The 26,642-nt window shown below is 39.5% G+C and overlaps 1 protein-coding gene across 6 annotated transcripts in view; it reads left to right on the forward strand.

Moving 5' to 3' along the window:
- The window catches only part of USP6NL (USP6 N-terminal like), a 116,575-nt gene extending 91,574 nt beyond the window's left edge, over nucleotides 1–25,001 (forward strand). For 4 of the 6 annotated variants that reach the window (XM_029958114.1, XM_029958115.1, XM_029958116.1 and 1 more), the window contains 7 exons: nucleotides 431–551; nucleotides 4,791–4,885; nucleotides 7,436–7,501; nucleotides 7,589–7,688; nucleotides 9,389–9,433; nucleotides 9,749–9,901; nucleotides 21,401–25,001. In XM_029958114.1, coding sequence (XP_029813974.1) covers nucleotides 431–551; nucleotides 4,791–4,885; nucleotides 7,436–7,501; nucleotides 7,589–7,688; nucleotides 9,389–9,433; nucleotides 9,749–9,901; nucleotides 21,401–22,842 — 2,022 coding nt within the window. In that variant the 3' untranslated portion in view covers nucleotides 22,843–25,001. Of the gene's footprint in view, nucleotides 1–430; nucleotides 552–4,790; nucleotides 4,886–7,435; nucleotides 7,502–7,588; nucleotides 7,689–9,388; nucleotides 9,434–9,748; nucleotides 9,902–18,498; nucleotides 18,612–21,400 lie in introns of all 6 variants that reach the window. The other 2 variants (XR_003915593.1, XM_018068147.2) reach the window with 2 other exon arrangements.
- The last annotated feature ends 1,641 nt before the right edge of the window (nucleotides 25,002–26,642 follow it).

Consider the following 26,642-nt stretch of genomic DNA (forward strand, 5'->3'; position numbering starts at 1 on the left):
ATAGCTACAGGTCACTCTTGACAGATCCTGTGCTTATCAGTGGTGCTCTGACTGTAAACCTAAACAAAACCAGATCCTCTCCTCCCCCTCAAAAAAACCAAATTACAACTAAATGGTAACATGTCCATTCAGAGAGTAAGATGATACAGTTACTTGAAGATATTAGTACTGACAAGGATTTTGTGCATCAGTAGTGAGTTCTAATGAACAATCAATACTTCCAGGTTACTTTTCAGCTGGAGGGTTGTGCATCATTCCTTCTCTCTATCAATATTTTGAATGTTTACATATAAAGTGTTTGGTGGTGTTATAATTAGGGAACCTGTGCTATCAGGACAGGCATCTCCACTAACTAAGGGAAAAGATAAGAGCTCGTGGTTACAAGGCTTTTGTTCCCAGCAGTTTAATATTTTCACTGTCTGATTCTCAGGAAGTTGGATACTGTCAGGGGATGAGCCAGATCACAGCTTTACTCCTCATGTACATGAATGAAGAAGATGCCTTCTGGGCCTTGGTGAAGCTCCTCTCTGGCCCAAAGCACGCTATGCACGGTATGGGTCCATGGCTTTCACTATATTTAGGTTTCAACCTGTCCTTTCAAGCTGTAAATTATTCAGAAATTGAACTAAGCTGCTCTGTCTGATTGGTAAAAGTAAGACAAAATGGGAGCTTTATACTTGGGAGGGGTATTGGATGTTACTGGAGCTCTCACCCACAAGGGTAAGTAATTGTTTTTATATGTGATATCTTTCAAATAATTCTAATGAAAATCAGATGGTTTCCTCTTCTCTTTGTCTCTCAGGGAATGTAACCAATTGAAGGCTGGTTATGCAGACATCTATGTGGTAATAAAATAGTAGTGGAAACCTAATACAGAATGTGTTAAATAATATTGCAGCTGTGCTATCACTTGGCAGGACAGGAATCGACAGTAAAAAATGGACTTGTGTCTAGGCATGAACTTTGGGCTTCTCAGTTTTATCTCTTCCTCACACAGAAATTCCTGCTGTTGTGCTATTGTTACTCTTAGGTTATCAGTAGTTCTCTCTTTCCTGCCAGATTTAGTGTGATCTAAGCGTGTTCCAGGGCTATTGGTATGGGACAGGTCCAGGAATTCCAGCATCTTTGTGATGTTACTGATGTGGTGATTCAGAATAGCTGTAGTTCTTGGAAGCCTGAAAAAGTAAATGTTGTTTAGAACTTGGGCTTTTTAGCAGATTTCCAACAACCTCCAGCTCCTTTTCCCTGCTCAAGACTTTCTCATACTGTGATACCTTCCTCAGCTTTTCAGTGTTCCTGGGTGTTCTCCACCCTCAAGACAAAGGGCTAATTTGTTATTTTGCTGCTTATACTTCTGCAAAACTATCACTTTTTTGGGGGGGGAAAAGTGTGATCTGATGTGAGGATCAGTGTCTTCAGTGAAATTTTGAAATCATCAAGTGTCAAAGACTTTCTTGAAGCTTTACACAGTAGTAACAGACTAAGAGCATCTTACAAAAAAACTATAGATTTAATAATAATCAGAACCTGTGCAACTGCAACTGTGTAGGATTTTGAGCTCTTCAAAGCTCGTAGGAAATTCTGGGTGTTTTGGGAAGTAAGTCAGAAGCAGCTCCTTATATACCAAATCACATGCAGGATGAACAAGAGGGTGAACACGGGTAGACCTCCCTCTCTCCCCTCATTCCTGTCACACACCTGTCAAGTGATGGGAGAGGGAAGGAGGGAGCTTTGGGTAGCCCAAGGCTTGATGAGTTCCTCCTCCACAGGGCACATGAACGTTTATGTTGAGTTTTTGTCACTGTGCATCTGTAAATATCACTGTAGATTCTGGAAGGGAAACTTTAAAACTGACTTGACTGATATCATATAACTTTGCCCTTTTTCTGCATTCTTAGGGGAAGTAGCTTAAAGCACTGTTTGCCAACTCTTTAAAGCCAAAATAATTTCAATTCTAAATTGCCAATATCCATGAAGAAAAACTTTTATGGTTACACTTGATGCTACTCACCATGAAATGGTTCTCTGAAATGGGCACCCCCCAGTGGAAATTATGGTAGGGGGCTGAGTAATTCAATTGGAATCATATTGACAAGAGTAGGGTGGTGAAAAGTTCTTGTTTTTCTCTTCTACCTGTGATCTGGAAATGTAGAATAATTTCTGGGCGCAGCCCATTAGCTAGACTTATTTCTAGCATAACTCCACTTAAAATCAAGAGATGAATTTGACCTCTCTGATGTTTTATATTCTATGGATGATGTGAAGTCTCTAAATGATAAAATACAGATATCTGATCCTGAAAATTATCTACTTTTTTGGAAGCTCTTTCCATTGATCTTTCTGTAGTCTTAAAAATTCAAGATAATGAGTTGGTGTATATAAATTTAAAAGAGCAACCTTCCATGGAAAAAGCACCTTTGAATGTTATTGCAGATGGTGAATTAGCTTTGAGGGAGTCACTGTTTACAATAAGAAAATACCAAATGCCTTACCTATGTTAGTAGAATTTCCTAATATGCAGCCCAGCATTTAAGTATGATACAAATGCAAATTCTGTCATTTGTATCTATGAAACACTAAACCTGTGTGAACCTGAGATAGTAAATTTTGGGCCTTAGTGGGCATGCACTGAATTCTGTAACCGGTAACTAGAAAGAGTTTACTTTTTGGTTTGGGACTTCTTTAGTGATTGCTTTGTTCTCTTTTTTCTGAAGTGACATGTGTTCTTCCAGTTTCCATACTGCTTTAAAGGTCTTGGAGTTTTCTTTTGGTAGACTTTTTCATCCTAAGAATGTGGAATTGCTGTACTAGCTCCATTTAACCTGGTGTTCTGTCTGTGACAGCGACCAGCAACAGATGCTCAGTGAAGTGTCTGTAAAAAAAAAAAGGCAACCAAAGATCAACACCTCCACCTCCTGGAAAATGTTCTGAAGGAACTTCCTGAGATGAAAATTTGTTTTACCTGTAATATGGATTGTTCTTCCATTTGTGTTTTGACTCTGCCATGTGACGGTTTCTCCTCTGGATTTGTCATAGAGAAGATGGTGAATGTTTGACCAGCTCCCTGCTGGCACTTGGTTTGTCACTGCTCTTGACACAGAAGTGGTTGTATACCTTGACTTCTGTGGCTTCTTGCCTTTTCCAGACTTCCCAATACTCCCTCAGGGTGGCCAGGACTTGACTGATAGTTCACAGTGTGGACACATGGCACGTGTCATCAGGTCCCAGCACAAACTCCTGCACAACTTTGTGGGCGAAGTCTTTTTGTCTTTTTTGTTTTGCTGTCTTTTAACCCATTGGATTGGCTGCTTTTGGAGGTGGGCTGGAGAGAACAAGCTACTTTAGTGATAGAACCTATCAAGTGCCTTTGCAAAGTTAAATAGGCAGTAGCCACTGCTCTCTGTGCCTGCATGCTCACTGATTTCTTCATGGGAGCCCGGTGGATTTAAGAGATGTGACCTCTCTTTGTAAAAACCATGTTGATTATTCTCTGCATTCATCCATCTGGGCAACCACTTGCCCCAACTTACCTTATTATGCTTTCTATCAGTCTTTTCTTGGAATAGTGATGTGAGTATTGCACAGATACTGGACTGAAAACCAGTTTAAGAAAAGCTGATGTCATTTCAGCCCTTCTCAGACTCATGGCAAGAGGTTTCATAGAATCCACGTTTCGGGGAGTTCATCTGTGAGTTCTTTTTGAGCTGTTTAGGGTTTAGCAGGAACCTCTCCCCCATGTCTTCCATGCAAAAATTTAATTTGCTTTTAGTATTGACTTCATCTTCTCTGAGCACTTCTAAAAATGTTCACAGACCTACAAGCTCTGTCAGACTTCCTGTTTCCAAGTGTTTGAAAATAGGTCCATTAGTATTTTTAATGTCTTTCATGAGTTGTTTTTTTGGTGGGGCAGGCTTGCTTTTTCACATTTTTATACTGTGAGGGTTTGATCATCTCTGTTTTTCTGATCTGAACACACCTTCAGCTGTCTGAATGATCTTTTGTGGATGGTTTCCTTTCCTGCTGTGTAGCTGTGCTAGCTTTCCTTTACATTTTTTTGCCTAGTATTATGTGTTTGCTCTGAGCCCGGTTTTTAACTCCGCTGATAACTCAATGGAAAGGGGATCTTAGTGCTCTCCTTTTCAAGTATATGATCACTAGAACTACTAAAGATTTTTATATGCCCTCTGTCTCGGTTGTGTGAGCTCACAGTCTTTACTTATAGTATATAATCATGATATTTGTCTTGGTTGAATATCCCTCTTGTCTTTTTTTTATGGTCTCTTCTTCAGTGCAGACAGTCCTAGTAACTACCTGTGCTGTTTGCCCTTCTATCATGAATTTTCTGGGCAATAATTCCAATTTGTCTTTTTGCTTTTAAAATTTTTAATTGGTGTGGGTTGTGGTTCTTTTTTGTGGGGTTTGGTTTGGTGTTTGGTTTGGTTTTTTTGTTTGTTTGGTTGGTTTTGGATTTGGTTTTTTTTTTTAGAATAATTATAAATGTGTTTTCCACATGATCTTATATTGGGTAGACTAATGTATGACTGATGGATCTGCTGTCATTTGTCATTCTAATCTAATAATAGTCACTGAGGGGGAATGTATTGATGTTTAACTGTAGTTATTTAGGCAGAAGTATGTGCACATTTGTACATAGACATCCTAATATTGTTATGAATATCTGTTTAGATCCAATGGTCTTATAGAAGGGTAATATTCTTGGAGCCTCAATGCCTCTGTAATGTGATTTTTGTACCAAATACACCTTTTAAATGGTCAATTTCTTTTCTTAGGTTTTTTTATTGAAGGTTTTCCAAAACTGTTGAGGTTTCAAGAACATCATGACAAAATACTGAAGAAATTTTTGTCCAAGCTTAAGCAGCACTTGGTGAGTATTTATATTGCAATACAAACAATGCTGGTTTACAGCTTTCTACCTTGTTTCAGTTCAGGTGAACCCACTAGGTTGAGAATACTCAAACCTCAGAAGAGAAATGCAAAGCTGTAAGAGGCAGAAGTGCTGTTGTTTTCATTAGAGACAAAGTTGTGGTGCCCCTCAGCAGAGTTGTGATAGAATTGGATCATGAGAGTAAGTAAACTGGGTGCCTGGCTCACTTTGTGGTTGTTCTGCTTGGCCTTGTGCAAACTGCTGATGGTAAAACATTTTATCAAGGGTTTTTTATATGTAGAGCTTTGTGGTTCACAGAGGTGACTTTATGACCAGCCAGTTTTAATCTCTGTTTACAAAATAACCTTTATAAGAGGAGTTAATGGTCCTTTTAAAATTTGCACATACTCATGAACCTAAATTTAGAGGTTTTTGTCTTCTAAGTCCTCTTAAGTAGGAAATAATTTGCCCTTTTCTGGCTGTATTTATTCTAAGAAATATGTAATTTTTCTAATGGGAGAAGAATGCCCTTCCAGTAGTCATCAAGAATTTCCTTGTACAGTGCATTGGTACCGCCAGAATCCATCTGCAGGTCTTAAAAGGTAATGTAAGAGATGCTCACTTGCAGCAACATCAGCTGAGAGTGATGGCTGCCTACAAGCACTACCTTCTCAGGACTGTATTATTTTCTGCTTAGTGTGTTTCCCTCCCTAGAAAAAGAAAAAAAAGACAATTTGGGAGCAAACTAGCACCTTGGCAATGGTGAATTGCATCTCATGTGTGCTTGTTGTATTACAAAATAGAATTTAATGTCTTTTTTAATTTATTTTTTTTAACAGTGTACTGTAAGAACTGCTCATAACAGGCAGTTAGGCAGATCTGATTAAAAAAACCCCCACTCTTCTGTTAAAAGGTCAAGTCAGAATTAGTCATGCAAGATTATCTTTTCACATTAAAAAAAATTCAAAACCAGTTCTGTAACTAATTTGACTCTGAAATTAAAATTGTAGGTTTAATTTTTACAGTACATGCAAGATGATGTACTTAGAAATATGGTGTTATTCTCATTTTTGAGGTTGTCACATTTCAGAAAGAAAATATAGAATAATCCCAAGAAGACAGTAAATGGTAAAAGGCCGTTATACTTTCTAAAAATTCCAAAATCATAATACATGATTGAGATGATAGAACCTGAGGCTGGCACATTATTAAATTTTATATTATTGTTTATACACCTGTTATTACTGCAGCTAATAATCAAGAGCTTTTTTTTCCCTGTCATCTGTCCCTGTATCACATCTCCCCCCTCTGCCTTGGGTCACTTGAAAAAAGAAGGTTTCAGACAAGTGCAGAAACTGCTTTTAGTAACTGAAAAAAATAATTAAATTAAAATGCTTCCATAGCGCTCTCTTCTGAGGGAATTCTTGCCTATTTGTTTAGAGGGATGCAGAAAACATTCAGTCTCCCTATTTATTACATTTTTTCTTTTAAGTTTCAATTCAGAACTTAGTTCTGTTTTTGTATGAATCAGTTTTGGGGGCATTGAATTTAATAGCAATTTGGTTTTTTTGTCAGAGAAAGCCATGGACCATTATATCTTATATTTCAGTAGGCTGATGGCCAGGTTAGAAAACTAAGGTTGTTTTGGTTCTGTTTGCTTTTTTCAAGACTCTCAACATGAAAATCTCATTATTGCAGTTATATGAAGGATTGTTTTTCTCCTCTCTTACTGTGAATGTGTCACTAAAATGAGCCCATGTTAACTTGCTGAAAGACAAAAGCAAAGCCTGCAGATAAACCAGAGGGATTGGTCCGTTGCTTATTCAGTGTTTTATAACTGAAATTTTTGGAAAAACTGAATCTGGCAAGCCTGGAATATGATATTACCCACAGTTAAAATTCAGAATTTCTTAACTTTTCATCTTTTCCTCTAACTATGCTAAGAACTTTGAAGAGCTCCATGGAACTGCAGAGAAGCTTTAGCCATCTTTGAATGGATGGCACACCACCTGGATTATCTGTGTCTGGGGGAAATTAGGCCCTTTAATTAAGGAATAAAATCCCTTATGAGTCTTAAGTCCTGTTTTGAGACCCTGTGTTTGAATGATTTGATAGTTTTGTGCTGGTTTCTGGTAGTTAATGTATTTTTGTCACAAAATCTTTTCAGCCTTTGGTGTGAATTGGCAGCCTTGCTACAGAGAAATAAAAGACTGGATGGACCCTGTGCCTGAACCTGGGTTGCTCCAGAATATGGGCTTATTTTCTTGATAGAGGATTTTATCCTCTGCTTCCTCTGTCCCAGGAACAAGATAAAGGTGGTGTTAATACCTCTGCATCTCTGTGTGTGTGTTCTTCAGGTGGTAAAGTTGATGAAGGAAAACTATAAAAGAAATTTGTTGGATTGAAGTAACAGTGTCTCATATGGTTAAATTAATTATTTATGGTGAATATTGGGCACATTGGCCTCAAGGGGAAAATGTTGTTTCATGGACGGTGCAAGGCACTACTTGGAATTTTGTAAGTATTTTTAAACTTCTGCATTCTTTGCAGGACTCCCAGGATATGCCCACCAGCCTTTACACAACCAAGTGGTTTTTCCAGTGTTTTCTTGATCGTGTGAGTATGTTTTCCTTTCTGTTGCTGTTTTCAGTTGTGACTTGGGGCAGACTGTTTTCACAGCATCACCTGGTTCTGTCATTGCAGACTCCCTTTACGTTAAGCCTCAGGATATGGGATATCTACATACTTGAAGGAGAGCGGATTCTCACTGCTATGTCTTACACAATTCTGAAACTACACAGAAGTAAGAAACCTCTCAAACATTTGAAACCTAAACAGAGATTCAGCAAGTTTTGTTCTCATTTGTGTAGTTTGACCTTTATGTGTGAAAATCTCAAGTTTCCAATTTGCCCTATGCTGCTTCTGCCAGGTCTATGCACAAAAAGTTAAAAGCTTTTGCTTTATTTATGTCTGTGTGTGTGGTGGGCTGACCTTGGCTGCATCCAGGTGCCCACCAAGCTACTCCCCTTCCCAGCAGGATTGAGGGAAGGAGAAATAAGGGCTGCTGTGGGGAAAATTAACTCCCTCTCAGCCAGGCCCAATACAATGTGATTGTCAAAGCAAAGTATTTATGACAGTAAGAAAGTTATTTAAACATGGACATGAGGTGAGCTGTATTGCTGACTAAACAAGGGGGAATAACGTTGTAGGGCTGTGGTTTGGAAATGGCTTACTAGCCCCTGCAGGATTTAAATTAATTGGAAAAGTGCACAAAGAATCCAGAGTGTGCCACTGTTACCAACAAACAAGTCAGCAATGAGGAATCACAAGTCTTCTCTCCTTAAGCTGTTGTTTATCCAAGAATGTAATTAAAATCCAGACTTTCTGTAGTCTACCTGTGTGACCTTCTCTTTCATCTCTTGCCTTTGTGTATAGTAAAATTTGAGATTTTCAATAGAAGAATTGTCTAAAGCACCTGTGCTTGGTTCCCTAAGTGATGTAGCATCTTAAGTTCCAAAGGATTGAAAAAGCTTTTGAGGATGCATTTTAGGTTTGAATAAATTTGAACATTTCTCAGGGTGATACCTTTTAGCTCAAGTTCAAGACACTTTTACTGTGGGACTTTGGCTTTCTGAGTGAAGTCATTTAACTCTGTAAATTCAGAGTCTGCATGGAGCTGCAGAATTCACGGCGTAGTTTCCTTGCACGTTTATTCCTCTTGAACTGTGGTGATGCTCCCTCACTGTCTCACTGGGGTGTGCTCACTGGTTTGTTCATAAACTGCCTTGAAAAATGGAAAAGGTTCCTTTTTTCATTATTGCACTTAAGAAAGCTAAACATTTTGAGGCAAATAATTAGGCTTAGCATTTTGGTTTCTCTTCTTTACTTGCAAATAAACATCCACTTGAATTTTTGTTTTTATTCACCGCTCTTTATGGGAAGACCTGAGGAAAAAGTCTGAGTGTGGATTTGCTTGCTTAGCAAGTAGCAATGTCCTCCATGATCAAACACCTCGAGTAGCTCAGGGCAACAGAGAGGAGATGAGAGGGCTGGCAGAGAAGGTGGCAGAAGACAGGTTCTGATTTGTTTTCCAGTTTCTTGTCTACCCTTAAAAACATTGATGGTATAGCTATCCAGTCAAAGTGTCACTGTGGAATACATGCCAAGGGCATTTTTATTACGGTGCAAAACTATCTTTTTTTATGGTTTCTGTATAGAAATTGTACATTCTGAAACTTTTGATGACATGCAAATGATTAAAGAAGCTACATAGGTGTGCAGTTACAGCCTTGCAAGCCACATGGCCTTACTGCTGTGTAAAAAGGGAAAGAAAAATAACCTGATAACTGTAAAATGACTTTCAAAATATGACCTGAATTTTCAGAGAGCCTGAAGCAATGGTTCTGAAGTGTGAACTGCCATCATCATTTCATTGGGAGTTAATTCAGTTGTGAATGAGGATACTGTAAATAGCGACTTTTAAAATGTTTTACTGCCTTTCAGAGCTCCTGATTAAGAGAGATGGTGTGTGTTGTACAGATCTACAGAGTAAGTTGAGGATGCAGGGCTGAAAAATAAAGACCTGAAGCTGTTGGACATAAGAAAGCTGTTGTGAAGATGCCCCTTTTTGGAAAACACTGTCCTAAGTAGAGAATGATACATAGAAAGCATTTCCATAGTGATCTGCAAGTGAATTTTGGATGCATTTTACAGATTTCTGGTGTAGAAATCAGTTATCTGCATAATTAACCAGTATTTTTCATTCTACTTTGAAAACAAAAGCACCTAATGACGGAAATACGTTTTCCAGTGTTCATGATCAAGATATCTTAATGTGTAATATAATATTTTCTCCTTATATAGAGCATCTGATGAAATTACAAATGGAAGAGCTTGTGAAATTTCTGCAGGAGACTTTAGCCAAGGATTTCTTCTATGAAGATGACTTTGTAATAGAGCAGCTCCAAAATTCTGTAGCGGAATTGAAACGAGCAAAGCTGGATTTACCAGCAGCAGGTAAGAAACTTGAACATATGCACACTTAGATATTTGGAGCTCTTTACACATTGTTCATTTTTAAAGTGTTAAGTAATGCTGTTGAAAATAATGCAAATGTTTCTCTCTTCATCACTGCATAGATTTTGGGGTTTTTTTACCCAGAAATACTTCACAGTTTAAAATCAACACTTTTCCTTTCATGAATTTGTTCTTTTTTGGTATTTTGTTTTAAGCTAATGGCAAAGCACTTTGAAACATCCTGTGTTCTGATAATTTCAAACTTAAATTTATAAAACCTTTCAGGTAGAAGTGAAATTTTTTGAAGCAACAGCATTGTCTGGGAATCCAGACTGTTTTGTAGCTTGATTAGATGTGGAACAAACTACAGGTCAAATAGTTTCTTCTGTTAGTCAAATCCAGATTTTTAATTGTGTGCAGGTGATAGACCTGCTGGGTGTTTAATGGAATCATTTTCTTTTTTTCTTCTCCATCTTTGTGGGTTTGGTTGCAGAGCAGAGATGGTTGTTTTGTTGCATTGCTTATGAAATGTGTAGAATCTTTGTCCTCTATTAAGATTCTATTCTTTTTTTCTATCCCCACCTCCACAATGTTTAATTAGAATTTTTCTTGTGATTACTCAATGCTTCTTTTTTATCCTTTAATTGTAGAATAGTATCTGAGAGATGTATATTTAAAAAAAATTACAAGCCTTGCAGAAATTACCTTAAAGTAGCTTTAAATAAAGTTGCTGTGGTTTGCTTTCAGAAGTTAAGAAGTGTCAGAATAAAGGTTGCCTGTGTAGCATTGTTGTGATAATTTGTTCTTTCATTAATGAACTTAATTTTTCTGTTTCTGTAGACATTATTTATTGCATTCAGTATTGGACTGTGTCAACTGCCCACCACAAATAAATACCTGTTTCATCTGGTTCTTCAGCAGATCTGTTCCTATGCAGTGCAAACTTCTTCTGTTTTTCATCATCTTGGCTTCTTGTCAGCTTCCTGTTTCTCCCTATTCCTGTGCTCTGCCCTCTTTCTGAATTTCTGTACAATCTCTCCAGCTGACTTTCTTCCACCCACAATAGGCTGAAGTCCAGTTCCTGCCCTTGTCTTTTCATCTGTTCCTTCCCCTTTGTGATTGTAACCTTCCCATCCCACCTTCTTTCCATCCTTTTTCCACAAGCTTCAGTCTTGAGAAATGTTGTGCTGCTGAAGTTGGTTCCATCACTGCTCTTCAACCATGAGCTTTATCAGACCCCTTGTCACAGCTGGTGCTTGGCCAAGGTGAACAACTTAATCCTTTGGCATCAGTTCCACTCCTTCACAGAATCATAGGATATCCTGAGATGGAAGGAATCCTTAAGGATCATTGAAGTCCAGTGGTTATATTTGAACAGTGAGGGGCTTATCCCAACAACTTCAGTAGTTTGTAGATGTGTAGATTTTTCATGGATGTGGTAAAGTTAAATTTCATCAGTGAAAAGTTCCTAGTTTCCAAACTGTGGTAGCTGAAGAATTGGGTAAGATTTTTATGGTGCTGTATCTTCCAGCCTAGAAAATCATATCCATGCAAGTCACGTTGAGAGTTTCTGTGGAAAATACAGAATCTACTGGAAATTTTCTTGGTGCAGAAGGCAGAAAGTCTGTTCCTAACTTATTTATGTTTTAAGGCTTTTGTTTTTGTGGAATATAAAATGCCTTCAAGTGAAATTTATTTGAGAATACTCCGGATTTTCACAGAAAGTTTGAGGAGGCTTCAGGTGACATGAGAGCCACCACCCACCTTGGAACAGAAGGTGTGAGACTCAAGGAGTCTTCTCGTGGGTACCAACAGCAAAGGACAGTGACTGTATCTTCTTGCCAAGGCAGTTTAGCCATGAAATGCAAGTTGTTTGGTTTCATACTGGGTACACTTCAGTGTGACTTCTGATATGACAAGCTGACAGGATGCTAATTGTTTCAAGCCATATTGGTTCTTTATTTTGGGTAGCTAGAGCAACATCAGTAACAAAATGTATTGTGTTAGTTGTTTTTTTTTCCCCCCTTCTACATGAATGTGGGAGATTTAGCTTTGAAACAGGAAAAGCAAAGCCAAAGTGAATTATATTTTGGTGCTGGATGAGAAATTGAGCTTTTTTTCCTTCTTAATTTCAAAGTAACCTGGGAAAGCCTGTGTGTGGTATGTTTTTGTGAGGGGTAGAAGGGAACATTCCTTAACCTTTCACAGAATAAAAATAAAGTGCCTTCATCCTAATCCTTGGGAATCTGGCTGATTTGTCTGCTGTTATCTGTACTTGGGTGAGGCTGCCTCATTTGTTATTCATATGAATTTTACCAGCCTTTGGTTTTATTTTTTTAAATTTTTTCTCTCTAAATTTTAGTTTTATTAATCACTGTCTTCAACTAATATTTTTTTACAGGTTCTGAACAATTTCTAGACGTTCAGCTTTGCTCATATGTTCTGGCAGGACACCAGGTGTCCACCAAAACTGCTCTTGTCACTGCTGTCCTCAGCTGGGCAGGGGAGAGAAAATACAAGGAAAGGCTTCTGGATTGAGATAAGGGCAGAGAGAGAACACTCAGCAGTTCCCATCATGGGTAGAACAGACTTGACTTGGGAAAACTAATTGAATTTATTACTAATCAAGTTAGAGTATGATAGTGAGAAAAAGAACCAAATCTTAAAAATCTTTTCCCCCACCCCTCCCTTTTTCCAGGGTTCAACTTCACTCCCATTTTTTTCTATCTCCTCCCCTCCAGCAGTGCAGGTGGACAGGGAATGTGGGTTGTGGTCAGTTCATCACATGTTGTTTCTGCTGCTTCTTTCTCCACAAGGTGAGGACTCCTCACACTCTTCCTTTTCTCAAGCATGGAATGCCTCCCACAGGCTGCAGTTGTCCATGAACTGCTCCAGTGTGGGTACTTCCCAAGGGCTACAGTTCCTCACAAACTACTCCATCGTGTGTCCCTCCCACTGGGTGCAGATTTTCAGGAACAGGCTGCTCCAGTGTGGATCCCCGATGAGGTCAAAACTCCTGCCACCAAACCTGCTCCAGCATGGGTTCCTCTCTCCATGGGTCCCCAGGTCCTGCCAGGAGCCTGCTCCAGTGCAGACTTCCCATGGGGTCACAGCTTCCTTTGGGCATCCCCCTGCTCTGGTGTGGGGCCCTCCAGGCCTCAGGTGCTGCGGGTGAATCTCTGCTGTGGCACGTGGAGCACCTGCCCCTCCTCCACTGACCTCAGTGGCTGCAGGGCTGTTTCTCTCACATGTTCTCACTCCTTTCTCCAGCTGCATTTGCTCTTGAGCAGGTTTTTTTTCTCTCCTTCTTAACTGAGTTATCCCAGAGGTGCTGCCACCATCCCTGTTGTGCTCAGTCTTGGCCAGTCCTGGATCCAGTTGGCATTGGCTTTGTTGGACATGGGGGAAGCTTCTCCAGCTCCTCACAGAAACCACCCCTGTAACCTCCCCTGCTACCAAAGCTTTGCCACACAAACCCAATACAGATGTCTTTGTGACTCTACTGTCTTTACTACCTTGACTCTTACTATTTTTCTTCTAATTCCATCTAAAACATATGAAACCATTCTGTGTCATGCAACCACAAAAATACCTGTTCGTTTAAATATTCACCGTAACCTGAGAAAATAGTGTTTATTTTTGTTTTCTCAGCTGAAATCAAAGCACTACTTCCTATCTTGTACTTTTTTTTTTTTCCCTGAGCAACAATTACACCTTTAAGAACTAAAGTAAAAATGCATGTTAGGAAAAAGAAAAAAAATCTCCATCTTACAGTTGCATCAGTATCAGTCATCCAGGAATAGCAGTGAGCTAATTAAGCTCAGTGGAATTTTCCATCTGGCATCCTTTGTTAGGCTGTATAGATTTTCCTGCCCTAGTAGGGTAAGCTGCAGTAGGATATTAAAAGAGGTAATAACTTTTGTGTTACTTTAAAGTGGATGTCTGGTTATGTCTGATGTAGCTTTCCCTGGCTTGCTTCCTCCATGGCTTCTCCCAGTGAATTAAGGAGCTCCATGTTCCCTTCAAGCACAGAAGGAAGACTCTTTCTCACTGTTAAAACCCTTAAAAGGCTCAGCCAGAAAACATGGATGTTAAGGGGATCTTGCTAATTTTGTATCTCTGTTCTTGCCAATACTGGGGCTGTTTTGCAGAAAGCAGACCCTGGATTTTCCCTCCTCTTAGTGGTAATTTCTAGTCTAAGTGCTTACCAGTGTAGGGTAGCCTGTACTTAGCAACTGCAACGTTCAGAGCATGGCATGCAAATTCAAGTGCTGTTCCTCAAGGCAGGCATCCCTCTCTTCCAGTGACTCTGTGGAGACAGTGACTGTATGAACAAGAACATTTCTTACTGGGAAGCCAAGTGGTTATTGAGCCCTAGAGAGGCAGGCTGTGACAGCTAGACAGTAAAAACTGTCCTTTAAGGTATTTCTCCTCTGACATACCCTCAAGCAAATTTAGTAGGAAAGGCATTTGGTATTTTCTGGATTGCCTGGAATGTGGTGCAGGGTGTCCACACCACAGCTGGTTCCTGAACAGCACACTCACCTAACTCTGTATGACTTCACATCTTCTCCAGCTGCCAGATCAGATGTAGGATGGACAATGTCTTCCTTAGTTCAAGGATGATGTTTAGAGCATAATGAGAGGAATTATCTTGGGGTACACCATTGATTTCCAAAATTTCTTGATGCAGATTCTTTCCATGTCTATTATTTAAAACAACAGCAAAATTCTTTAAGTGCTCACAAGATAGGGATAAAATTTCCAGCTTTGCTATAACTTGTTCCTGTAGAACTACGTGAATAATGCAATGCTTAATAAGCAATATTTATATATGAATAGATTTTTATGGTGTCTGACTTTAATAAACAGAAGTGCTTGCCAGTAAAAGTTTCATATTAAAAATACTTTGCTGAAAATAGTTTATTAATACTTTCCTTTGTAAACAAGGCAGCCAGGCCCACCTTCAAGACTTGGAGCCTCTCAGGTCTGTTCCTGAGACAGTTTCTCACCTGTGTTTTGATACAAGGTGTCCTGAAAAGGGAGGGCAGAGAGCTCCTGGGTTGGATTTTTTTTTTGTAATGACTGAAAGTTTAATAGACCTAACAGCAGGCCCTAAATCAGACATAAAGCTCTTGTGCTTAATTTTAAAACAGTATTGGCAAATTTTGAAATCTGCTGCTGTTGTTGTGATCAATTTAACTACCTTGGTGCACCGTAACACCAACTTTAAAGTCTAACTCAGTTCTAGTTTTCCCAACCTTTTCGGAAAACTAGCAAAATTTGAATCTTGCATTTGCCATAAATTTTAAAATGTTTATTTGATATTTATTTTTAAATTTATATTTCATTAAATTTATTATCGGTATCTTTTATTCAATATCCGTTTCACATATTCATTGGTGACATGCAGAAGTGTATACTACCTTAATAGAAATATTAATCATAATCTATTAAATAATGTCTATTCTCCCCTGTTCATGTGCCTTTTGACAGCCAAAACAATAGAAATACGTAAGTCAGCTTGACTTTCCTGTTTCTGATGGTGTCTTTCTTTTGGTTGTGTTTTGTTTCAGAGGTATTATGGATTTTTCACTTGTGCTTGAAGAATACCCAAGTAGCTATTTCAGACAGTGCATTTTGTGTTTTAATCAACTAAACTGTTTTTTCTGCCTTGTTTCATGTGTGGTACAACTACTCTACAATATTATGAACTAAAATAATATATGGAATTATACTAATATAATTAGTGTATATCTTTGGCAGTTTTAGACTTAGGATTTCCTTTGTTTAAAAACATTTACTGTTTAAAACTTCCATGATCTTTAAATATATGACCCAGATAGTTATGTTGGTCCGAATCTGTTAACATTTCCATTGTTTATCTGAATGCAGATGTTTATAAAGTAAGTTTTCCTTACTGTCAGTACTACAAAAGCGACACAGCAGCAGAAAGGCAAACAGTGTATTTTGTTCTCCCTTCAAGTTGTCCAGCAGGATTTCATTTAGTAACTTCTTTGGCAGTGAAGGCATATAAAGGAGGAGGAGCAAAGGTGGACTTACAGAGAGCAGCCTGAGCTTCTAGTGCAGGCACTTAAATTTCTTTAAAATTCTCTTAGACTTGTAAACTGCAGAAGATGGCATGTCACTGATGGAAAATAAACACAAAATTTCAAGATGTCATTTCAAGAGTTGTTTTTATGACCATTACCATCCTTGAAAATTGTGTTAGAACAGTCAAAGTGCATGTATTCTGGTGCTGAAATTAAGGACTAGACTGTTATTCACCGGAGAGAGCACTTAAAGCACTTTACTCCAATTATATGTCTGCTACTCGATGCATGAGGCTGTTAGTGCCTCCTGAAGCAATTATCTGGAAAAGTCTTGCAGTGGAGACCGACTTCCACTGGGTGGTGGCCAAGGCTTGTTTGAGCAGGAGGAAGTCAGGACACAAAGTTTCTTTAATATGACTTGAACGTCTTGTCTTTTGGGGAACAGTCAGACCTGCTCATATTTGCTCTGCTGCTTTTCATGTCAGGGAATATGTTTACCAACAACAAACAGGCACCTGATTCTTCTTGTTTTGCTTAAATTGTCTCCCTCACCTTCCATTTCTCTCCTTCCTTACCCGTTTTTCACCCTGTATTATTTGTTTGCTTATTTTATGCTATACTGCATAGAAGCCAACTAAATCACTGCCTTTCTTTTAAAGGAAAAATAGAAAATCCTGTAGTTTCTGATAGAAACTGATACAATGTTTGTCTTTGGGAAAAGCCAGTAACTAAACTGTCTAGGAACCTGTTCTGTTGAAAGAAGGGAGGAGAGAAGGATGAGAGCTAAAAGATTCCCATCTCACATAAATACTGGCAACTCGGGAAAAATCTGATAGCCCAGATCACTTCAGAGGACAAAGGCACATTCAGTGATTGCAGAGGTCACTGCCAGAACAGTCAGAGCTGAACTAAACAGCTTTGCCTTAACTTCTAGTTTTAAAATGCTTATAAACCTTGTATCTAAACACCATGGATTTATAGAAAAACCCTTGTCCCAAAAATACTTCTTGTAGAATTCAGTAGTTTTTCCCTTTTTCAGTACGACAGGTATGTCCAGACAGTGAATAAACTCAGATTTTGGATCAACAACACAAACAGATATTCAATTGAATGTCCTTGAAAAGACCCACATAAAATTTTTTCATGCTCAAATCTAAGGAGTTTGAACAGTGAGTTTAGTTGAAGTAGTAAAGATGGTTGAGAGCTGTGTGTGAGGCTTTAGGCAGATTTGGAGTGGAAAATTGGTAGATAAAAGAAATGTGGCTTGAAGGAATTGGTGCTTTTGCATGCTTGTCTGGCGAGCTGTGTTTGTACCTCTTAAGGCAGAGATGTTTGTTGTGACTTAGTTTCTTTTGTTTGCCTTTGCATTGTGTTTTCATTTCTTCAGCTTTTTGCTTTTATTACCTTCTTTCTTTCTTTCTTTCTTGCCAGCATGCAGCATCCTGGGTTTCGTGCTGTTCTTACTGACAGTGGACTGGTTTAAGCACTCCCAAACTCAGTTTGCATGCTACTTGTGCATTTGAGGAATGTCCCATGGCAGTCAGGTGCATGGTGGTAATGTGGTTATCCTCTACCTGGTTAATTTTGTGAACTTTTTTTGAACTTCAGGAGTCTTTATTTGTTTTTTTGAAGTCCTTGGTAGTTTCACTGTGAGTGACAGCTCTGTGCATGTGTGTGTGGATATTTATGTATGAGCTGTATATTTCAACTAGAATTAAATATCCATTTTGCATTTTCAAACAATTTGGTTTTCCTTTAGAAGGTGACTGGCTTGCGGGGTTCCTATTTGCTGCAGCACTGTAGGTCCTTACACAGCTCAAGTTGGGTTTATGTGCTTTTTATGGCAGGAGGTGATCAGTGCTCAAGTGCTTTTGATCCAGAGCAAGGCCTGTGCTTGATTCCTGAGTTGGTACCTCTGGCAATGTGGCCTTTCCTAGTTGGACATGCAGATGTGGTAACTAAACAAGGCTGTGTCAGTTGTTTCTTCCAAGGTCAAGTTAAACCAAGTTTTGTAAAGCCCTGTGGCTAAAATTTAGAGCTGTATTTCTTCTGTTCCCCACTTGTTGTTCCATATTTTTGTTTTTCCTGAAAGCACAAAGCTTTGGCATTACCAGCCTATAAACAGAGTATCGTGCTGTTACAATGCAGAGCTTTTCTTTGGAATGAACTGTTGTCTTGCAACGCTTTGCTTCTTACTCAGTACATGAATTAGTGTTGAGTTTTAACAATTTCACTTCCCTGATACTCATTTTACAGCTGTAATTCATGTTACCCCACACATAATCTAGACCATGGAGGCCACATATGCCTGGTTGTAGTGTATTCTTTTACCCTGAAATGAGAAGGAAAAGTGACAGAAAGTAACCTTTAAAGCAGTCGAGGTAGAATCAATAAAAATATCTGCAGTATTCTCACTTGGGTTTATTAGAGCTTAATGGTAATTAAGAAACCTTAAGTGTGTGAAATTAAAAACCAAAAACTGACACAAACCCCACCTTTATTGTGCAACCAAGTATATTTAAAGGATCTCCTATTGCTCTGTAGGCATTTCTTAGAGTAAAAGCTGGAAGAAAGGAAATCAGTTCGTGCTTTTAACATCTCTGGCCAAATGAAGGAAGCATTGCAGCTGCTAGAGGAACTGGTCTTCAGGGTTTTTTGTATGTATAACTAGAATATTTTAACTTCAAGCATAGAAGAAAATAAACAATTTTTCTAAAACATTTCTTGCATGCAGGAACAGAAATTAAAGAATTTGGGGATGTTGAGGAGCCATTTTCTTATAGTATCTTATAACTGCTCTGGGTCCTCCTGGAGGTTATAAATGGATTGGCAGCATATACAAACTAGTTCTATATGATTTAGATGACAAGTTTTTGGTATTTACTTTGTTAATAACAAAGTATTGTATTCAGACTTCATGCTGTTTTAACATTCAAGACTGGTAAGATTGAAAGCACTGTCACATGTAGTGCCAGTATCAGGAATATTTATTATTCACTTTTGTTTAGAAGACAAGATCTTCAGCTTTGCCTAACACTGTGTGTGAGGAGGCAGATGGAGTTAAATGGTACAAATGCCTCTTGCCAAACTGAAGCAAGTTCAGAGAGTGAACTCCTGTTCATAAAGACTAAAGGACAATTTTGGAGAGGCTGTTGCAGCAGTCAGTGTGTTGCAGAGCTGTTAAATCACCCATTTGCAGCATCCATGCAGCTCGTTCCTCTGTCCTCTCCTCTGTTTCTCCACTGGTGTGCAAGGCTGCAAAGCCATGCTCCAGATTTTAACCTGATTTGGGAATAGCAGGGCCCTTCATTGGTAGAGACCAAACATGAGACTTGCCATTCCAAGAGCCATTCCTTGGAGCCCAGTGCTGAGGCCCTGCCCTGCCGTGTGTCCTGCTGTGCTGTCTGTGGGGTGTTCATCCTGGAGTACAGTGTGCCAGGTGTAAACCCTGGGCTTTAACGTGGGGAATCTCCCCTTTGGAGACAAGAAATTGAGGAGAGGGCTCAGCAGGAGGATCTGCCTTTGCCAGGTTGGTTGCAAGGTGGACAGTGAGTGCCTGGGGTGTGAGAGGTTTGTGTATCTATGTCATTGTATGATCGTGATTGAGAGGAGGATAACTGGGGGAAAATTGGAGTGGAGGGCTTTTCTACAGAAAGCCTGGGTATGCTGTGTGTGTTATATGTAAACTGAGGTTTCTGAAGTTATTTCTGAAGCAAAGGATAGGTTCCCATATGACCTTTGGCTGGTTTAATTGTTTGGCCAAACCAGCCTGTTTCTGTTAAGTGCTTTTATGTAGTTATCTTGTCATGACACACAGCACCATTGTGTTCTTCCCTGCTGTCCTCCTGCTATGTCCTGGCTGGCACAAACTCCTGAGTTTTCATTTAGTTTATATAGCAACTGATCCGTGGTGGTAGTTTGTTACACTGTTACAATAAATAACGCCGACCTTGGCTGCTGGCTTTCCTCTGTGTGTCTGTATCATGAACCAGTCATCAAAGATTGAACTGGGGCTCCTGCCTGTGTAAATGAACATCAGTCACTTGTAACCACAACACTCCAGTCAGGGAGAGAGACATTGTATGTCTTAACTCCTTTGAACCCATATAGACAAAGAATTTTAATTACAAATAGCTAGAAGGTGAGGTGCTAACTTTATGATCTTCGATGGAAAAAGATTCTACAGCTCTTGTCATAGGAAGAAGGAGGGATCAAACAAGATTATTTTACCAACAGCCATTTTGCATAATTTGTTTTGTGTAACATTTGAGCAAGGGTAGCCATTTCTTTTTTTTTCTCTTTACAACAGAGCTTCTGCTTAATAAATAGTTACACAGTGAGTAGGATTTGTTTGGTTATGCTGACTTAAAAAGTTTTGTGGGTTTTTTTTAAATGCTGAAGATCAAATGAATTAAATCTAGATTAATACATTTAATGAGAAGTGTGTGACCTTTTCTGCTTTTAATGGGAAAGTAATGGATTGCACAGTTAAATAAGTTATATGCAAGTGGATATGATAAAAGACTTTGGCTGAGATTATGAAGGGTGGTGACTGCTAAGGAGAAGGATTGCAGTGGAAAATTTGATGTGAATTTTTCTATGAACCATGAAACACTTCTTTATTCTTTCTGTAGTGTCAGTTTGGGTTGTTTTGGGTCCCCACATAACTAATGTTTACCACTGGCTATTGCAATGTGTTGAGCTCCAGTCTGGGGGAACTTTCCCTTAATGTCTGTGTTCTGTAAGTGATGTCCTTGTGTATGGCAAAACTTGTCCATGGAATGCTCGACTGAAACCATGGCATAGGCAGTATTAGTGTCAGCTATTTCAGTTGTTCTATATTGATAAAAAGCTGAACTGAAAAGAAAATTATTCTGTGTAGAGCCTTTTACTGAAGTTTCTTAATACTGAGGATGAAATTTCTAGGCAGGGGCTTAGGGGGAGCAAGGTCTTAACTGTGCAGATGTTAATGGGGAGCTCCAACCAAAAAATAAAGTGAGAGAAAGTTTATAGTGTAGCTTGCCATAAGTGAACATTAAAAGATGAATGAATGGAAAATAATAGATGGGAGAGGGATATTGGGAAGGATTTTAAGGTGGGGAAAAGTAGTTTGCTTAATGTGAGGAGGATTATGTACAGAGTAGGTACTGTAACCAAAATGTCATCTAGGAAAATCATTTTTTGCAGCAGCGGTGTCTAGGTAGAGCAAAAGCTTGACAAGGTTGTGTCAGCTGTAGGAAGGAAGACTAGAATAACTGGTTGGGATGAGAGCCATAAAAAAATCTCTGTTCAGTGTCAGTGTACAAAGAACCTTGGGGGTGTTCAGCAGAATGGCGACCCAGAGAGAGGCCCTGTTAATTTGTAGTTATTTTTTCTTGCATGACCAACAGATCAAAGAAGACTTTTGCACAAAGGTGAATTTATGTTATTCCTGTTCTTTTTTTAGGTAAAGAAGATGAACTTCCAAAGAAGCCATTGGGGCAGATTCCATCAGAGCCTCAGCCTTCTGTGCTTAACTCCACTCCAATGCTTAATGGACAGAATAGCACTGGTACACAAGCAGCCAGAAGGACAGAGAGGAGACCATCCATAGAAGAAGAACCAGGAAGTTCATCAAATGACCGAAAAAGAATTAATTCAGTGGAAAAGAAACCTTCCTTAAAACAGCAGAAGATTCAACCAATAGAGACACAAAACAGTTTGCCTAAGAACGAGGTGGATACCAGAAAAAAGCCTCAGCCAGCAGAACCAGACACCCAGAGTCTGTACAATAATGCAGCTGCTAATCAAAATTCTAATGCTACTTCAAATACAAGAAGGGAATTTGTACCTAAGTGGAATAAACCGTCTGATATCAAAATAATTGAAAAGACAATGCAACTTACTGCAGATGTGAAAGGGAGGCCAGTAAACCATTTGGTTTCAGGCCCACCACCAAGTCCTGGAGAAATGCAGGCTTTGAATGTAAAGCAAAAGATGAGGGTTTTGGATGCTGATGAAGGTAAGCGAGGGTCTAATGCATCTCAGTATGACAATGTTTCAGAAGATGAAACTGAGAATGAGAATGTTGTTGAAGAGATGCTTGAGAGAGCTCTTCCACAGAGCCCTAGGCATGTAGCATATTCCAATAGTCCAAGAAGGCAAACGGAAAAAGTACCGGCTCCGTTAAAAATAGCCAATAATTACACCTTCGCTTCACAGCCCAGGTCTCCAAAGTATGCATCTCAGTCTGATGGCCCACCTCATGGACTGAATGCAAAACAACCACTGCCATGTTATAGTAATCCACCTACTTACCATGGGAATTCTCCAAAGCATGTTTCCAGTATAGGCAATGCAAGTTCTGTCCCTCTGCATTACCACGGGAGTCGAACCAGCCCCTCTGGGAGGCCATACGGGCCTTTTATGTCAGTAGATTATTCCCCCAATAAACTACCAATGAATTCCTATCCTGCCAGTCGACAAAATCCTCTTCCACCAGCCCCTGGTCACGTAGAAGTAGCCCCTGTTGATGCTTATACCAGCAACTCGAGGTCCTCCCCGGGTGTCAGGTTCATAATCCCTCCAGCGGATTATGTGCCAGAGGATAGGAAGTGGCCGGATGCTGCCTATGCCTACAGACATGAGCCCTACAGGCAGCCCTGGAGCCAAGACCTTAACAAAGGCCACCTGGATAATTTCCAGAAATACCAGCATTTTCAGCCAACACCTTTTCAAGACCACAGTCTTCCTGCTGTTTCCGTGGATAGCCCGGTAAGATACAGGACTTCACCAACCTTTGAAGAGAACGGCTCGGCGCAGTACCAATATTCCAGCCCGCCGGCTCCAGTCCAGCACTATCGGAACAGATCCGATGGATTGTCTGTGCACAAATCCGTGCTTCTCTGAGGAGCTGGCTGTGCTCAGTAAAGTGGCAAGAACCAAACCCAGTTGAATGTCACTGTGTTAGTGGTGGTCCAGCTCAGTTCTTCTCTGAAATGCGGACAGTTCACATGAGTTTAGAAACAACCACACAATTTCAGAGATGTTTCAGACTTTGGCTGAAGGCTGGTGGAGTTCTTGGGCTTGGATTGGAGCTGTTGGAAGTGAATCTGATGCACACAGACATAGCAATAAGCTCATACACACCATGTGGTTTATGCTGTCATCGCTCCTTACTTTTAAATAACTTGTGTTACAATCCTGCCTAAAACCAGTAAAACATTACAAGTTTAATTTTGACTGACATTGTTAATGCACTGTACAGATGTGTGTGTGTGTGTGAGAGTGTGCACTTACAATACACAAACTCATATGGAAAAGAGCTAAAGAGTTTAAATGTAAATGCATTTAACTTTGGGCAAAGCTTGTGAAGTACTTTTATTTCATATTAATTTTTCTTTGTAATTTATTTGAGAAGCCATTCATTTTGAATGGGAATTTCTGTCATTTTTATACAACTGCCTCAGCATCCCAGTATCTGTTCTGGGCAGGAGAGATGCTTTGGGATTATTAATTTAATCTTATATGAGAGTTAATTTCCTCTCCTTTGACTACTGTTTGTTATTTTCCTCAGCAGGAAGGAGCAGGCAGGCAAAAGCAGAAAGCCAAAAATGTGTCTCTAATCTGGCTAAGTAATGGTGCTTAAAATTCAGGGCAGTGTTTAGGGGGTTTTTTTAGGGGCATAGAAAGTGGAGAAGTTTTACCTTCTCACCCAAGTCTACCTTCAGAATGTCGTCCTATATGCAAAATACTGGAGCAGAGTGAGAGTAATGCCTGATGCAGGAATGGTGCTGCACCCTTCCCTTTTTGCCATGCTGTGCTGTCAGACTAAAACTGGTTGCAGGGCCAAATGTCACAAGTGTCAGAGAATGACCAACTCCTTGACACTCCTGTGAAGCGCACGCAGGAGTCCGAGCTTTGCTCAAGGCTTGATGTTCCCAGAGCTGTGTGAGCATGCAGTGTCCCTTCTCTTGAGCTTTGTCGAGTCAATTCTGTTCTGTTTTGCCCTTTTTTACCCCAAAGAGCCAGCAGGGTTGTGCCTGGTGGAGCTTGTGCTGTTGGGCTGCTCACACTGTGCGGTGTTTTACACTAAAATGATCCCGACTGTTGTTAACAGGAACCTTAAACTCCTGGGGACATAAGTAATTTTAACCAGTGTTTGCAGCCTTTTCTACTTCGTGTTTTCCTTGCCTTGACTGTGAATTGGGGGTGATGAGAAGCTGGTGAAGTGGCACATTTGGGATGCTCCTCCTGGGAGCTGCTGGTGCCGTGTAGCAGGTGCTGGATGCACCGACCCCTTCCTGGGAGCTGAGGCACAGGAGGGGCTTGCCAGAAGAGGTCCTTGGAGTGCTGAACAGAGATATTTTTTTCTAATACTGAAGTACTAAACGTTGGCATCAACACCAGTTTAGTATGGTTTGGAAGGTTGTCCTGTTGTCTTTTGTTCTGTAAGGTTTGTTTAATTGAAAACATAGAAATGGATTATTTTTTTTTTCCTTTAAAAAATGAGCTTTAGTGCCTATTATTGCTGCAGGTTGGCTCGGTAAGTTTTAAGGTACAGAAGTAAAACAATTTTTACGAATGGAAGTAACATTTACTTAGTATGTTTCAAAACATTTTTTTTTGTGTGTATATAACGTGTCTGATGTAATTTTTAATAACTGGGCAATTTTATATTTTAAAAATTGCAAACTGCAGCGAAGTAACAGTTAGCAAAGCACTACACTGAAACTAAAATAAAATTGTGAAGATAAATATGACTTGGGCTTACTTTAGTTCTGATTGCTTGCAGCAGCTTAGAAATGTATGTATATAATATTGTGGCTAAGTGTAATAATCTCAGTGTTTAATGATGGTTCTGTAATTGATAACAAAGCTGTACAATTCATTTGTGCAAGCAACGCAAGGCTCCAAAATATGTATCAGCATTAGTAAATACTGTAGATTTTTATATATAAAATATATACACACTATTTTCTTATGTCATCTGCAACAGTTTTATAACTGTGTATCCTATTTTGATGTGACTGTATTTTTAACATGTTAAAATAATAATAATTAAGCTTATGTTGTTTTGTCTTTATTCTTAATTATTTTGTTAGTTCCAGACTCCAAACTTTTGCTCTTCTCAGCACAAATAATTGCTTTTCATAAATGAATCATGTATAGATATGATGTATGTCCTATTTAATCTGTATGTGTTTATTTTTAGACTAAGCAATGTGGATACAATCTATATAGTGCTTTTGCATTATTACACAAGCAGGAAGGTTATTGACTGTAGTTTATTACAGTGCTAAACCTTAACCTGTCATTTGCAAAAGCTGGGAGCATAAACTGGTTTTGTTCTGATAATCTCACCCAATACCAGTTTAAAAGAGGAGGATTATTGACCTGAAGGATTTGCAAAGTCACACTGATCATAGTGCACAATAACAGCCTGACTGTGGCCACTGTGTCTCACATGTTTGGAGGATTGGACACAGTTGGGTATTTTTTAAAAAAACAGCCTTGTGTCACCTGTAGTGCAAAATACATTTTTATCTTCATTTAACTGGACAAACCAAACTGAAGGAACAGCCAGATTTGAGTCTGTCATTCGTACCAGAAGCAAAACCCCTCTTGATGTGGAGTGAAGTGAGACACAGCTGTGCCAGTGCCTTGCTGGTGCAGGGAATCATCTCAGTGTCATGGATTAGGTGTCCTTGTAAGAGCTTTTCTGTCACTGTTTTCTTTGATCTGCAAACAGTGAAGCACTAAGTATCAACATAAAATACTTGAGACCTTTTTTTTTTCTTCCTATGATTTCATAATTTTCCAAAATCTGTCTGCTTTGAGCTGCATAAACTGTAGGTTTCTTGTCCAAGTTAGTTGTCACTGCTCTCCTTGTGGTTAGTGAGACACAATCAGGGTAGGGCTTTGGAGAATTAACACAGGAGACTGAGTAAGGAGAGATGTCTAACTTATTTATGGCAAAAATTAAGTGGAATTAAACTAATTAGAATGTAAGAGGAAAAGGAGTTCACTTGAGTATATGCTGTGGTCTTCTGTGGTTGTTTTTCCTTTCACCCTGATGCCATGCTAGATTAAATCTAAAGATTCAGTGTTGGACTGAAGCATTTCAACCTTCTGCAGTACAAATTGTCATGGCCATGGAAGAAAGACAGGAAGGATTGTGGTGTCACTGGTACTCCCAGCCTTTTTGGTGAGTGGGATGTGATTACATGATCAAGCTGCTTATCTCTGTGATCAGGCCATGTGTTATGCACTGCAAGTGAAGACAGAAGCCATCACTGCTCCTCCTTCCTCAGCTGACCCAGGGGAAGATTCTGGCATCAGGTTTGGTGATGAATTTGAGTCTAAACATCCACTCTGTCAGGCAGCTAAGGAAGAGAATCTGACCTCAGGAAAATGCTCTTACCCCTTCCCTCTCCCCAGACCCATCTGTGGCCAGTCTGTGGCCAGTCTGAACCGCTCCAGGGAAGGCAACAGAGGAAAGAGAAAACCCGTTTAGCCAGAAGTCGATTAAGGAGAGTATTCCCTCCTAATCCTGCTAGTGACTGCCTAAAGCCTTGAAGCATGATATTGTTTGCAGTTGTTTCAAAATTATCAGACCTGTGTGGACAATCCTGTTTTTTCCATGGCCAAGGTGTGTGTAAATGCCTGTTCCCTCCATTATATTTGACAGCAGGATCAATCCCTTGTTG

The sequence above is a fragment of the Manacus vitellinus genome, unplaced genomic scaffold, assembly GCF_001715985.3.
Source record: "Manacus vitellinus isolate BGI_N305 unplaced genomic scaffold, ASM171598v3 scaffold_13_pilon, whole genome shotgun sequence".
Taxonomy (NCBI): Eukaryota; Metazoa; Chordata; class Aves; order Passeriformes; family Pipridae; genus Manacus; species Manacus vitellinus.